Consider the following 16,286-nt stretch of genomic DNA (forward strand, 5'->3'; position numbering starts at 1 on the left):
AGTTGAAAAATCTCAAGTTGATACTGGCTAAGTCGAGTATTGTCTGTATGTGCTATCAGCAACGTCAGGGTTACTGACCGTAGTTTATACCTTTTTCACTTTCCTCAGAGCTGCCTGCCTGGTAGCTCCATCTGTTGTAGTGTATGAGGCCAAACCCTCAGCACCATCACTTTCTGATTCCTGCTGTCTGCGTCGTTGAAGACTCCAGCATCAATTCTGTGGTCAGAGGAGGAAGGCCTAGCTCAGCTCACCGTGGTCAGACAGCTTTAGGCTGCATAGAACACATGTGCCCTGGGAACATTTACTTACCAGCTGTTACTCTCTCTCCCTCGTAAGTCGGGGTCTTACAGAGGCATGATTTCACTAGTCAGGGACATTTTCCCATTCAGAGACCACAACACCAGAACTTCTTCTAGTGCTACAGCCCCTCCCATGTGCTGCCAGGGCTCAAACCTGTCAAGCACCTGCCAAGAAACACACCGTGCCGGGGGGAGCTACCTCTCTGCCCCCAGTACACTGTCTGCTGAGCGTCCCTTTCCTCTTTGTAAGGATTTGTCCTCAGGCCTACTGGAATGAAAGCATATAAAGCCCTCAGCAGGGACCTCAATGCTCTGGGCCCACATTTGTTTATTTCTCTGGCCCATGCTCTGATGGCAATGATGGAATGCGACAAATTTCTACTTTCCCTACTCTGTGCTCTCTTCCCTCCAGGTAGATGAGAGACGTGCCTTATACTCCTCCTCTGGCAACATAAAGAACTGACACATCACACTTGGCTCTGTGGAGGTGATTTGGAGCCAGCCCTCCCTTATCAGCAACCTGTCCTCTCCGGCCCTAGCTGAGTGCCCTCTGCTGGAGAGATTGGGAATCGCAGACAGTCATAGGTTTCATCTACTCTCTAAAAGCACCTGAAACCACTCTGATGGTGAAGAGATGTGAAAAAGGACTTGAGTTGTAGAAAGATATCTTTTCTTAGGAGACTCGCGATGGTTCAAAGACCCAGGTTTGAGGCCCCACTTTCTACCAGCAGGGGAGGGGCCTGGCTACCACTAAAATACCCTCCCTCCATGTGCAGCTACTTGCTGCTTGCACCTTACAGCCCAGTTTGCATGTATATTTGCCCGCACGTTTCTTTACCCAGCCAGTCAAGCCCAGCTATTAAGTCAATCAATGGTCCCACGTGCTGCTGGCCTGTGCTCTCACCCCTCTTGTTTGTGAGCCTTGCAGAAGGCACTGCCCAGACCCCCTAGTGGATTCTAGTAACTAACTTCACATCTGACTTCTGTCCAGTTTCAAAGTCTCGTTGTATGGATCATCCTACGGCAGAACCTCACACAGGACTCACAGCAAGTACCTGAGATAAACTGTTGGCACAGCAAGAACAATCTTTTGTTCACAGACCTTTTCTCAGAAAAATCTCTGGAGAATGAGAAAAGGAGGGGCCTAGAATCTAGACCCAGCGACCATGGCATAGGCCACACCAAGACAGCGAGAGCAGGCTGTGTCTGTGACAGCAGGGGTCTAGAACCTAGAGCCAGCAGACCATGGCACAGAGAGAAAGGACAGCAGCACAAGCAACACAAAATTAGTGCAGATATTTAATGACATGGGAAAATAATGTCGAGATACAGCTGATTACAAAGTGTGTAGAGTGTACCATCACTTTTGATAAAAAATTAAAATGCATACAAAACACGGGAAGATTATATACCAAAATACAAAGAAATACTGAATTTCAGTGATTATTCTTCCCTTTGCTTTTGTACAGTTTTTGAAACATAATTGTCTCTCAAGAAGCACAGATCAACCAGCTACTGGTTAAACGTCAGGGGAGTTCAGCCATCAATGTCTACAACCCTGGCCAGTCAGTCCAGCAAGGGTGACAGTGGTCAAGTAGGGTGCAGAATACTGTTTTTCCCTTTCACACTGGAATGCTCTCATTGATGTCCTAACTTTCACAATATAAAAACACCAGTAACTTTGGTTTTCAACTACCACAAAATGCAATAACCATCTTGTAGTTCTAAAACACAAAACATTTACAATAGGAATCAAGACTTCCTACAACAGGGTGAGAAATAGCACAGTGGTTCTGCACTCTCATGCTGAGGCTCCAAAGCCTCAGGTTCAATCCCCAGCACCCCAGTACTGATCTTGTTTAAAAAAAAAAAGGGGGAAGGGGGCGGGTGGTAGTGCAGAGGGTTAAGTGCACATGGCATGAAGAGCCAAGGACCAGCACAAGGATCTTGGTTCGAGCCCCCGGCTCCCCATCTGTAGGGGGGTCGCTTCACAAGCAGTGAAGCAGGTCTGCAGGTGTCTATTCCCCATCTCTCTTGATTTCTCTGTCCTATCCAACAACAGTAATTTCAACACAAGGGAAAAAAAAATAGCCTCCAGGAGCAGTGGATTCATAGTGCAGAGACTGAGCCCCAGCGATAACCCTGGAGGCAAAAAAAAAAAACAAAAAACACTTTTTGCTAACGTTTTGTCTTTATTACTCTTCATTTTTAATTATCACCACAAATCTATTTTTGTTTCATGGATCTGCTAGAGGCAGTTTACACTGTCCAATGGTTGGTTTTTCATCTATTGTGATTTCTTTATGTTCTAAGTACTCTCCAGAGTTAGAAGCCTTACCAAAATCCAAACCACTAGAAATGGACAAATTTGCACGAGTGTCTCTCATTTTGCATCTAAATTTTTAAGTCTTTGTTGAGTAACCAAACGGAGTACATCTGATATACTTCAGTATAACTGAAGTTCTGTTAATTCCAGCTGTATCATCCACACTCCACATTAGAACTGTTGAGGTACTTTATTCAAACAGGGACAGATATCACATATTTTCTGCTTAAAAAAAAAAAATCAATGAATGCTACTTTCAGTTTCCAAGGGGCTTCTCTCAGGCACTTCCCAAGGCTGTCTTTTTAAATCAATTCTGTAACATCCAAGAAACAACTCGAACCAAAAGAACACAGAGAAGATTTTCCACATTAACACTACCACTTGTCCAGTGTATGAGGTCATCTGTCTTTTTTACATTAAAACAATGCTTTTTTGACAAGAAAAAAGAAAGTTTAAGCTTAAAGACCAGAGAGAGCCCTTGCTTTGTCCTTAGGCAATAAAAATCAGATAAACTATTTTATATTCCCCAGATGAAAAAAATGTTCAGGGTTTGCGACTAAAATCAATTTATACTCCTTTTATGTCAGTACAAACCTCAAAGCTACAAAATTCCTTTTAAAATGAACAAAGTTCACTTGAGGCCATGTCTAGCCACGAGGAAAGGAGTCAGTGAGAGAACTGCCTGCTGTCGGACGACTTCTTGCTAATATGTTTGAAGATCTTGGACTTTTCAACTTTCTTGGTTTTCTGGTATCCGAATCCACCACCTCCTCCTCTCTTTCTCTGCTTATCTTCATTGGTGTTCACATCTAAAGGGGGAAATTTCTTAAGGAAATTAAGCAACACAAAAAAATGAACTGAATTATAACAGGCTTCCAATGACAACCGTGCTACTCACTCTTGCCCCTCCACAAGCCCTCAGCTGAGCCAGGCACACAGGTCAATGTGCAGCCGCTTTCTGTTCACATGTGACCCAACAGTAACATGTGCAGTTACGATAGCAGTGCAGTTACGATAGCACGGGCAGTGGGGATGGTGAAGCAGAATTCTCACCCTCTAGTCTCCGTAGGAGTCACTGGCAGTGTTAAACACCAGGCCTCACTTTAGCTGGCTTACTTTCCTTCTGTAGAAAATGTGCTTGTCAAACACACATTTCACATCCTAACAGAAGCAACTAGAGACATTGTTTTTTATTTGGAAGACAACTTACACTTTTTTCTTTCTTTTTTTTTTTTTAACCAGAGCATTGCTCAGTTCTGGCTTATGGTGCTGCGGGAATTGAACCTGGGACTTTGGAGCCTCAGGCATGAGAGTCTCTATGCATAACCGTTATGCTATCTACCCTCCACCCAACATTTTATTTTTTAGTTGATTATTGAGCTGCCTGCATAAAATCCTTCAGCAGCTGTGAGGATTAAACTTTCTTAAGACTAATTTACTCTCTTCAGCACCTCTTCAGGACACCCTGCTCCTCCCCCTAAGTCTGGACATTAAAGCCCCTCCATGCCCCAGGCCCTGCACTTTTATCTTCTGTGCTTTTTGCTGCACTGTGCAACTCCCTCTCATGGTCTGTCAAGTTCTTTTGTCCATTTTAAGTTACCACCTATTTTATTTCCATTAATTCTCAGGATCTAATAATTAATCCCAGACTACCCTGGGCTTGATAAATACCTGGGCCACTGGGCCTTGCCAAAGCACACACCAGCCCCAAGTAGAAGCTCAAAAGCTTTACCACCCAACTTTGCCCCCCAGTTCACAGATGAACCGATAACAACAAAAGGATACTCAGATCAACAAACGGAGGCACTTTGAATCCAAATGACAGAGCAACTTGAGGCAAGTTTAAGTTATTAACATTAAAGATCTGTTTCAGAGAATGGGAATCATAGGCTCGAATGTATGACTTATATGCTTCCTGGGCTGATTTGTGAAGGAAATAGTTCTTTTCAATCAATTTCTCAAGCTGTAATAGAAAAACAGATGGGGAAAATCAAAGTAAATTTCATGCACATTAAGACTTTATTAACATTTACAAAATCAGGTTGCAGTAAGAACGTTTAAGTTCTGAAACAGTATAGACTGAAACAAGACTAAAGCAACACAAGACACCTCAGGAACATGGTGACCAGGAGGTCAAAGCTTGTTATTTATTTATTTAGCCTCTAGGGTTACTGCTACGGCTCAGTGCCTGCACTAGAAATTCACTGCTCCTGGCGGCTACTTTTTTTCCCATTGCTATTGTTGGATAGGACAGAGAGAAACTGAGAGGGAAGGGCGGGGAGAGAAAGACAGACACCTGTAGATTTGCGCTTCACCTCTTGTCAAGTGACCCTCCTTCAGGTGCAGGCTTTGGTGGTATAGTGGTGAGCTTAATTGCCTTCAAAGTGCGGAGCTGGGGCCTTGAACTGGGATCCTTGAACTCTGTACTATGTGCGCTTAACCCAGTGAGCTACCAACTGACCCCGCAAAGCTTGTATTTTATGAAAAGGGAGACTCGGGACAGATGACTGCTCATCCAACACTCAACAGGCAGCTCCTGGCTAAAGCTGAGGCTAACTTCCACACAGACATTTAGAAAAGCATACCTGAGACTGAATGTCAGAAATTTTTGACCAGGAAAACTCAAATTCACTTAATGGAACCTAGAAAATGAAGACATAAAGATTAATAAGCCAGATAGACCTATATCCAGACTTATTACGTGAGCAGCAGAGGCCTGACAGAGCTAGGCAGGGCTGGTTTCAGTGCAGCTTATCAGTTGTCGAAGAGATGTCAGGATAGCCAGGGGTATGGGGTGCTTTGAGACAGATGCCTGTTTCCTTGTATCTTAATTGCCAATTGAAAAATCCCATCTCCTCCTTCGTCTGCTAACTTTCTATGAATTGTGTTGTGGAGCCTCCTAGAAAGGGAAGCGAGGAGCTGGAAGGGATGACGAATCAGTGAAGCTGTTTTCTCTACACCATGAGGAAGCAGCCTCGATTTCTAGTTGGAGGGAAAGCTAGTGCATCTCTCTAGATGAGGAGAGCTGCCCCAATGACCACAAACTCCAACAGAAAAATGTTTCCCCATCAGTTATCAATTACTAGGTAGCCAGAAAAATGCCTGTGTTAGGTGTGTGTGTGGGGACACAGCCCTATAACTTAGAACCCAGCCCTCAGAGCGTTCATAGTCTCACAGGGAAATGGTTAATTTAATGACCACTTGTGCTGTGGTCTCACAGAGGAGGGACAGTGAATTCCAGAAGCAGAAGTCAAGGGCCAAGTGGAGAAGTTGTAGGGCAGTTTTTTGAGAACTGCAATTAGCTGCCAGGTAAAGGCCAACAGAGCTGGCAGCCTCTAGCTGGAAGGCCAGAGAGAAAGCAAACGTCAGGGAAAAGGAGGCTCCACAAGTGTTTTGAGATCTAGCTTCTACTTTTGATTCTAAAGATTTTAGACTTGGTGGGATAGAGAACTGAAACCAGGGAGAATAGAAAAGAAATACATACCACGAGAAAAACATACCACGATTTCCCACAATGACAGACAGAAGAAAGGCAGCAGGAAACAGCCATGCTGGAGATATGGGTAAGACAACAGGTTTGAAATATCTTATTCTTACTTTGGGAGAGATTTGGGACAGTAGAGAGCTAAGAGAGCTAACTGCACAACAAAGGCTGAAGGCGAAACAGAAATGAAAACAAGGGGCAGGAGAAGGAGGTAGAGTGGACTGGGATCTCCATTGTGCCAGGTGAAGGGAGGAATGATATGAAGATGAAGAGATTTAGAGGAGATTGTGGAGCAGGAAACAGAATGAGGAGGGCTTCAAATCGGGCTGCGAGGAATGTGGGGCACTGAGGAATGTGGGGCACTGAGGAGACAGCATGCAGGGCTGAGCACACAGAGCTCAAGGCCAGAGACAAGAACAGGTTCTTCTATTCCCATTTCTGGGGCCAGACCCACATCAAGTCTTCTTGCCTCACTGTGGGGAGTGTCCTAACTGCACCGTTTAAGTCGTGACACCTCAGACACCTACTAATCGTGCTTGAGACCACCTGCATTGGCAAATAATCACTGTCCGGCAGAACCTGTTCCCAACGTAAGCTTTACCAAGCGAGTATCTTTTACCTTGGATTGCTTCAGGTAACGAAGGAAACCCAGTTCTTCAGGGCGCAGAATGAGCAAGGCGTGTCCCCTTCCATCTAGGCCTCGAGCTGTTCTACCCACACGATGAATATATTCCTGTGGTGAGGAAGTGCTGAGTTAACTGTGGAGTCCAGTCACACATGTGCATTTCCAGGACTTTCAGAGTTGCGGGTAGAGTTTTATCAGCACATCTGCGTTAGATGTCACCCGAACTCCAGGGCTGCGCTACAGACCTTAAAACACCATCCATAAGTCTAGGCCAGCATGCATCCCTGCTGCACGCAGCACAAGTTAAGTGGAAAATCACCAAGGCTAAAAGAAAGCAGGGCAGAGTCCTCAGTTATTCTGTCTCCTCTATGCGAGAGCGCCCCCCATATATATTCCCTATCCTACCCGTCTCAATCTGTCCTATCAAAGAAATAACTGAACAAGTCTATAATTAAAAAAATATATCTGAATGCTGACTATATATACAACCTACTATTCACTGAAAATACTTAATATAGGGGGTCGGGCGGTAGTGCAGCAGGTTAAATGCACATGGCGCAAAGTGCAAAGACTGGCACAAGGATTCCAGTTTGGGGCCCTGGCTCCCCACCTGCAGGGGGGTTGCTTCACAGGCAGTGAAGCAGATCTACAGGTGTCTGTCTCCCTGTCTCTCTCCATTTCTCTCTGTCCTATCCAACAATATCAATGAGAATAATGATAACCACAGCAATGGTAAAACAAGGGCAACAAGGGGAAAAAAAATAGCCTCCAGGAGCAGTGAATTCATAGTGCAGGCACCGAGCCCCAGCAATAACCCTGTAGACTCAAAAGAAAAACAAAAACTTAAAAACCAATCTTTCTCTCCCCTTCTGTCTTCCCCTCCTTGCTCGATTTCTCTGCCTTATCCAAAAAACAATATCAATAATGACAATAAAACAGCAAGGTCAAAAGAAGGGGGAAAATATAGCCTCCAGGAGCAGTGGATTCGTGGAGGCACTGAACCCCAGCAATAACTCTGGAGGCAAAAAACAACAACAGAAAACCACACACACATTTTACTAGAGCACTGCTCAGCAGTTTGGGTGGATTGCACCTGGGATTTCAGAGCTTCAGGCATGAATGCCTTTTTTGCATAACCGCTATGCTATCTCCCCTATTTGACTTTATTTAGTAACAAAGATAGAGAGGGAGTGAGAACTAGAGCATCACACTCTGGCACACAGGATGATACAGACTGAATTTGGGACCTCATGCTATTTATTTCCTTCTACTTACATCTTCTCTATTAGACAAAAACAGAAAAAGCCAAGAGGAAAGGAGGAGACAGGGAAACACCTACAGCACTGCTTCACTGCTCTCCGAGCAGGTGAGAGCCAGCCAGCAGCCCTGACTAGCTGCCTTCAAGCTCAGCACTCACCGCAACGTCTCCCAGGCCCAAGACAAGGATGCTATAAGAAGTCTTGACTCAGTTAAGCCCCCCAAGTCCTAAACACAATCAGCACCAGAAAATCTCTCCATGACCATAGAGTAAAACATAACTTGAATAGTATAGGGAGAAACCTTCGCAGGTGAAATGTGGTATTTTACCGGGCGCCTGCAGCAAGAGTGCACTTTGTAAGGTGGAGCTGCCCTAGAGAGACTGTTAGGATTCGTTACCTTGGGGTCATCTGGAGGGTCATACTGAACAATCCAGTCAACTTCAGGAATATCTAGCCCTCTAGCAGCCACATCTGTACATAACAGTATTCCTGAGTCTGCATTGCAAAACTGGAAGAAAGTGGTTGTTCGCTTATTTTGCTTTTGCTTTCCCTAAAAACAAAGGGAAAACCCATTAGAGCTGGAATCTTGAGGCGGTTTTAGAAAGTCTGGATGCAAAGTCCCAACTGTTCTTTATTTATTAGCCCCTAGTTGCTGTTAACTGCTTTAGGAGTTCTCCCTGGACTGTGCCCCATTTCTCCAAGTATTTGGTATCTCTTACTTCTTGGTGGCTTGTCACGCCCATCACACCCTGAAAAGCTCCCTGCAGAGGGTCCCATCACCTACTGTCAACTGAACTCCTCAGAGCCCCACCACTGTACAACTTGCTAAGCACACGCTGTTCTAAATAAGCTCACCTTGGTTACTTACATGTATGGCCAAGACAGGCAGATCGATGTAGTTCAGCAACTCATAGTGGTACTTCACAGATTTACAGGACGAAAAGAAGACCATTAATTTCTTTTTTCGGTTCTTCTTAAGGAAAGTAAAAAGTAGAAGGAATCTCTTTTCGGAAGGACAAACAACATAGCCCTAGAAGTGGTTCAAGTAAATAGATACAAACAAATCAACGGATGTTTTCAGTTTCACAAATGAGCATACCTTGATGCTGATCACAGAACAGAGTAGCTATGCCTTAACTTAGCAAAATTACTGTCTTCACTGCAACAAAAATATCAAAAAGCGTAATTTTAGTTTGACTCCTTTTATTGGCTGCAATCACTGAATTTTAATACAGCACTAAAGATTCCTCCAATGTGGTGAGGGTTGGGCTTGAACCTGGGTCATACACATGGCAAAACAGCTATTTTGCTGACCCATTCAGTAATTCATTTTTTAAAAAGTCATTAAGAGCTCTGGTAACCACAGTTTAAAAACAAAAATTCCAATAAATATTTTAAAATTAAATTTAGAATATTTTATCCCACAAAACTTCATCTTTAAGATCTATTTTTATTCAGTACTTTGGATTTTTGTGACCCTTTCCAGTTCAGATAGCTACATATCTGAAATTACTGTATCTTCTAATTTACCTTATATCTTAAGCATTTTCTTATTGCTGTATCTAAAACTGTAATGACCAATAACATCTTCTGTGGAGCAAACAGTATTAAGAGAAAACATACAGAGTTGAGCAAATTAGTCAATATAAGCAAAACTATGAAAGCCAGAGACCCAATACTCAAGTTCACTATATCTGAATTAAAAGTTCACTAGTGCATCTACTTCCTGAAAGACTCTCCAAACAATTGCAGGCAACACCAGAAGAATCTCACATATTTAAATATTAAATAAAAGCACCTGTTCAAGACCGTCCACAGTGGCATTAGTTTTATCATCATCAACACCAACATACAGTGGCTCCTTTTTCAGTGAAATCCTGGCCAGGTCTTCAACCTTTCGAGTTTGTGTGGCAGAAAAGAGCATGGTCTGTCTGCGTGCTGGAAACAGTTATGTGTTAAAAAGAATCCTGAGCTTTCAGAGTATCTTTATAGTTGCTTCACAGCTACTCATGATTTAAGTAGGGCTATGAGAGATGGGAGGTCTGACTTAACTATAGATACCAAAATGGGCAAGAAGTAAAAGATCACAACTTTATTTCTGCAAACTTGACATTTTAGATGAGACAATTCCCTGAAAAGACACACTGTTAAATCTTACTCAAAAAGAAACAAAGTCTGAATAGCCTTATATCTGATAAAAAAAAAAAAAAATCGGTTGAAATCTATTTAAAAATATTTACCTAATTATTTTGATAGGACAAAGAGAAATAGAGAGGAACTTTTACCATTTTCAAGAAGCTCCCCCTTCTCCCCCACCACAGCTGGGGGTTGGGGGCTTGAACATGGTACACTATAATGCATGTACTAAACTAGGTGCACCACCACCTGGCCCCTTGCTTAAAATCTTTATATACAGAAAAGTTCACTCCCAATTGTTTTCATTGATAAGTTCATCAAATATATAGTGGTGGATTACAAAGGTGCACAAAGAAACTTTTGAGAGTGATAGCAAGAAACGTTTACTGTATTGACTAATGCTTCCAAAGGTATAAGTAACTCAAAATGGCAAACTGAACATTTAAGATATACATGTCATTATATCAATTCTATCTTAAAACACTAGACAAAATGTACAGTGAATGGGGAAATGGCCTAATCAGAGTTGATGATGACTCAATGACTACAGGCAACTCAAACGTCACCGTCATCCCACAAGAGTTTCTGAGAAGTGCTGGATGAGGTGAGAAAACAAAGGGCGGGGGGAGTCTTCTATTAGGGGCAGTGAACTTGCCTTAGAATCTCTGCAATGGCGCCATCACTCCTCACCAATTAGCTGTCTGACACTTGAATTACAAAATATTTCTAATACTGATTGGCCAAACTGCTTCACACTCTTTAATTTTTGTTTCCATACAGAAGAGGCCCCACCTACTTCCAATAATCACTTGTCCTAAATAAAATGATTAAAAAAAAAAAAACACTATTTGTTACCAACTTACTTGGCAGAAGTTTAATAATTTGCTTTAATTCTTCTTCAAATCCAACATCCAAGATACGATCAGCCTCATCAATAACTAAACACTGTAGGTTTTTATACATAAACCCTGGGGTATTCTAATGAGAAAGGACACAGGAAAACTGTTAGCTGTCATGTTTGCTTCACATAAGACAATGAGAGAGTTCCATCATTACATAATAAAGCTCTTACCTGCATATGGTCCAGGAGGCGGCCGGGCGTGGCCACAATAATATTGATTCCATTACCAAGTTTCTGTGCCTCGGCAGACCTGTTACTGCCACCCATTATTAATCCGTATGTGTGAACATGGTGTGTCATGAGCTCCTTAAGAACACCGAAAGTCTGCATGGCCAGTTCCCTCGTAGGCGAGAGAATAAGGACCCCTGTTCCTAAAAATCAACAAACAAATATACATTTGCAATACTAATACCAGCCATCTGTAGTTCACAGCAGCTACAACAAGCTAGAGAAGTACTGGCAGAAACAACTGGATCAAAGCCTTACCATTCCTGGGCATGAACTTTAATTTAACAATAAGTTCAACTGCAGGGATAAGAAATGCCAGGGTTTTGCCACTGCCTGTTTTTGCAGCTGCTAAAAGATCCCTAAAAACAAACAAACAAACAAAAAAACACACTTGATTACTCACTCAGCAAGTATATAATATGAACAACAAAAATAAAGCCTCTATCTTTTCTGTCACTAAAATCAATCCCCTGGGTTAGAGACTAAAGTCAGAAATAAGAATGTAAGTTAGACATGTGACTTGATACAGCAGAACATACTGATTTCCTTTTCAGGTTGTTAGCACTAAAAGCAGTGATACTGTTCAAAATCAATGTTAACCATACCTGCCTTCCAGAAGGGGTCTGATGCTTTTATGCTGAATTTCAGTCATGTTTGTAAAGCCCATTTCTTTTATCGCTTTTAAAGTATTCTCATTGACAAGGTTACTTAGAGACGTGAATGAAGTATCCTCAAAAGCTCCTAACAGAAAACAGTTTACATTAACAAATTATCTTTTAAGATAGTTAATACTGTTAGGGTTGTCTAGATTGATTTTGCTGATTAAAAGTACTACTGGGCTGGAGTCAATGTTCTAAGAATTCTCTGTGTGTACCTATCTTAACCTCAATCAACCCTAGATGAAGGAAAAACTGCCTATACTTTTCTGTTTAACCTTCTTATGGTTGTATTATTTAATGTCTAGAGACTACGCTGTAACAAAACAGCAAGGAATAGGGAAGATAGAATCAAATGTATGAAATGAAATTGCTAACACACCTGCAGCACTGCTTCACCCATCATGAAGTTACCCCCACCCCAACATAGGTGGGAAACCAGAGCTCAAAGGTACATTCTCCCTCCCCTCTCCAGTTCCATCTCTATAAAAGGGGGGAGGAAGAGGAGGATGGAAGATGCCAGGTGGATTTGTCATACCCCAGAGATAACCCAGGTAGCAATACTTTCAAAGCTAAGGTGGAAAAATGTCAGTCTAAGTCATTCAAAACGTGTGTGGGTAGCTGCGATGTCACAGAGCTCTAGAGGTGGGTGTGGAACCATATCCCTATAATCTTAGAAACCATTATTAAATCCCTAACAATAAAGATACCCAAGAGCCAGATCTAGACACGGACAGAGCAAGTTTATAGGATGCAGGCCTTTCAACACTAGAAGTGGTAACTAACTCCAGGCAAATCGAGATGAGCTGGTCAATCTACCCGTGTGGTAAAGTCGTCCTGGTTAACAGCCATGGCCATACTGCTTAGTGACTTTTATTAAACAGGTCGGGGGGGGGGGGGGGAAGGGGCTTTAACATTTTAACAAGTAGCAGAACCCAAATCAAAGAACAAGTAACTCCTAGATAATTTTTTGGTTAGGAGCAACTGATTCTAACCTAACCTCTTGACTAAAAGGAGGTGACCTGGGGTATGGTACTCAACATTAAAATAACTGCTCTTATTAAATGCAACATCGGTAGACACTAGTAGGTAATACTGATTGATGTTAATGAACCAGAATTTTCCTACTAAAATGGGAAATGAGTTTGGGGGGGGGGGAGAGAAAAAAATAAAACAAAACAAAAAACCCCAAGGAACAAAGGGTCACAAGTTGTTTGCTTACATACTACAATTCAGTGTTAGGAATGAAGACAAAGAGAAAAGCAGAGATGTTAGCAAAACCCAAGGAAGACAAAGAGGAGCAGCAGGGAAACAGCAGAACATTTCCTTCTTTCCTCTTTCCTGTGCGCTGGAGGGCAGTGCGTGCTAAATGATCAGGGAGATGCCCTGGTGCTCACCTGTCACTCCCAGAGGCAGGCGGGGCACTTCACTGTCATCTTCGTCCTCACCCGTCTTCTCCACACCACCTTCTGATTCTTTAGGACCCTGGGCACCTTCTTCAGATTCCTTTTTGTTTTCAATTTTTGTTTTTTTGCCATCTTTAGATTTAAACATAAAAAGCAAAAGAGCAGTTTCCTTAAAGCGGGTGGAGGAATGCAGCCTGAGAGGTGGTACAGTGGATAAAATGCTGGCCTCTCAAGCAAGAAGTCTAGAGTTTGATCCCTGGCACCGTGTGGTCCACAATGATGCTCTGGTTCTCTCTCCTCCCCTTATCTCTCTTACGTAAAATAAAGCAAATTAATCAGGGTTGGGGGAAGATCCCCCTCCATAGAAGCCCTGCTTTCCCTTCTATACCAAGATAAAATTGCAACAAAAGCTAACTTTGCTTTAATGGATACCCCCAAATCTCTTCATTTAAACAGTAAGACTGAGAACATCGAAACACATCACTCAGTACCTGAGAACAGGTAACATCTCCCCCAGTGTTTCCTTTAGCTACAAGGCTAGTTCCTGACCCACAGATCACAGCAGTCACACACTGTATGCACAGAGTAAAAGTGGAATTTTAAGAGTGAAAAACCAAATGGCTGGAGTTGAAAATAAATAAATGAAGCGCATACCAGGACCAGCATCATCCGTTACTTTTCTCTTCTTCTTCTTCCTCTTCTTTGCCTCTGTATTGGGAGACTGTGTTGCTACTTCTCCATTAGTCAATATTTCCCCACTGGTTAATTTGGTAGATTTCTTAACTTTCACGGTTTCCACAGTCTCTTTAGATACAGGGCCATTTTGGGCTTCTGACAAATCCACACTCACAGGCTGTTTTAGGGGCTTTTTAACTTTCACTTTTTTCACTGTTTCCTTAGGTCCGTGTCCATTTTGGGTTTCTGACAAGTCCGGATTTACAGACTGTTTTAAAGATTTTTTAAGTTTTTTTACTTCTACTGTTTCTTCAGATGCATCTCCATTTTGAGTTTCTGATAGGCTCACATTCAAGGCCCCTGTATAAAAAACAAAACAAAACAGACACTCAGGCTGTGACAAAGTAGGGAAGGTTTAGTTGGAAAACACTGAAATTCCAAATGAGAAAGCCTGTGGCTTCTCGAATTGAAATGACTTAGTTTTAAGCTCCATTTCATTCTGCTAAAACCACTTGCAATTTTATGGTGTTTTACTACAAGAACTCCATCTCTCACAATTTTTCTTATGAAAGTGGAAAAAAAATGAATGTGAGAAAAATTCTGGGGTCGTTACATTTGTTTTAATTGCCAAACACCGCAATTCTGAATTAAGTACCATGGGCATTTAAACAGCTCGGGTCTGACAACAGTCGTGCCTGTGTTACTGTTAATCTCTTCCATCATTTCTCTGAAACAATTTGTTGAAAACCAACTGGGGAGGATGCCTCCAACATGGCCTTCAAAGCTTTTACATTTTATACAGAATCACAATATGGGTCACATAACCCCAAGATCTCTGGCCACTGTCAGAGAGGACTAAGAAATCAAGAGAGCAGAGTATGGATCGACCTGTCAAGGCACATGTTCAGCGAGGAAGCAATTACAGAAGCCAGACCTTCCACCTTCTACAACCCACAATGACCCTGGGTCCATGCTCCCAGAGGGATAGAGAATGGGAAAGTTATCAGGGGAGGGGGTGGGATATGGAGATTGGGTGGTGGGAATTGTGTGGAGTTGTACTCCTCCTATCCTAGGTTCTGTTAATGTCTCCCTTTTAAAATAAATAATTAAAAAAAAAAAAGGAAATCAAGGGAGTACTAAGTGTGTGTGTGTGTGTGTGGTTTGGTAAAATCCCTTCAAGTCTCTGGGAAAGGCGTAAAGAACTTCCCGTCTAAACCCGAAGCCCTGGGGATCTACAGCCAGGGCGGCAGAGAAGGGTAAGGGGCCGGGACAGCTGAGGCAGGGCCCGGGCTCGTGGCTAAGAACTGCCCGCAGTAGTTAGATGAGCGCGGGCGACCGGGTCCTGAAGTTCGCAGGAGCAGACAGACGCGGGAAAAGGGCAGCTGGGGGGCGGTGATGACTTTGGTGATGATTAATGATAGTAATAACAACAGTAGTGAAAGTGAGCTTTGGGGGCCAGGAGGCAGCCCATCCGGTTGAGCTGAGCGCACATGTTGCACAAGGATCCGGGTTCGAGCCCCCGGTCCCCACCCGCAGGGGGAAAACTTAGCGAGTGGTGAAGCAGGGCTGCAGGTGTCTCTGTCTCTCTCCCATCCCCCCTTCCTTCTCAGTCTCTAGCTGTCTGTATCCAATGAGTAAAGTTAATAAAAAAAAGGTGAGTTTTGCTAGCAACGTTGCAGGATGGCCAGCAAGAGGCTCCAGGGATTCCCTGGTCTAATCGTGCGGGGAGAAGCCGAGGCTGAGGACAGATAAAAGCAGTCGGTGGGCTTCGGCCAAGGCGCCCCAGCCCCCAGTCCCACCCCGGGGCGCGCAGCCGGTCGCCCCCGCCGTCACGTGCTCGGAGGCCGCCAGCCCCGCACCGCAGCCGCGGGGGCCCTGACCACACCCCTCCGGCTTCACGGAGCCCGGGCATCTCACCTTGGAGCTTCAGGTTCCGCTGCCGCAGCTTCAGGTTCCGCTTCTCGATCTTCCTGCGCAGCAGTTTCATCGGCAGGTGAGACATGCTTTCCGCAAAGCGCCTCCAAGGAGGCCTGGCAAGCCGGATCCGCGGCTCCCCAGAGTGACGCTACTTCCGGTCTGGTCACCTGTTCGCCGTCTCGCTCCACTGCTATTGCGTTGCAGAAAATACGCAAGCCTTGCGGGGCGGAAGTGCGTCCGGAGGAAATGCTTCCGGTCTGGGCACCGAAGTACCTTAATAGACGATTCTGTGTGCTTCCCCCTAGCGGAGCGGAGGACTAAGCAACCCTCTTCATATTTTTGTGCTGGAGCTCTCAGGTCTGTTGAGTTTCCCC

The 16,286-nt window shown here is 43.7% G+C and overlaps 1 protein-coding gene across 1 annotated transcript; it reads right to left on the bottom strand.

Moving 5' to 3' along the window:
• Positions 1-2,163: 2,163 nt before the first annotated feature.
• Positions 2,164-16,070, bottom strand: DDX18 (DEAD-box helicase 18). Its single transcript, XM_016190627.2, has 14 exons — positions 15,913-16,070; positions 13,975-14,355; positions 13,312-13,452; positions 11,864-11,999; positions 11,517-11,617; positions 11,202-11,401; positions 10,993-11,107; positions 9,792-9,931; positions 8,862-9,023; positions 8,391-8,543; positions 6,729-6,842; positions 5,211-5,267; positions 4,411-4,588; positions 2,164-3,434 (listed from the first exon to the last, which is right to left on the bottom strand). The coding sequence occupies exons 1-14, from the start codon at positions 15,995-15,997 to the stop codon at positions 3,292-3,294; spliced, it is 2,106 nt and encodes a 701-aa protein (XP_016046113.2). The 5' UTR covers positions 15,998-16,070; the 3' UTR covers positions 2,164-3,291.
• Between the last annotated feature and the right edge of the window lie 216 nt (positions 16,071-16,286).

This window comes from Erinaceus europaeus, chromosome 18, assembly GCF_950295315.1.
Source record: "Erinaceus europaeus chromosome 18, mEriEur2.1, whole genome shotgun sequence".
NCBI lineage: Eukaryota > Metazoa > Chordata > Mammalia > Eulipotyphla > Erinaceidae > Erinaceus > Erinaceus europaeus.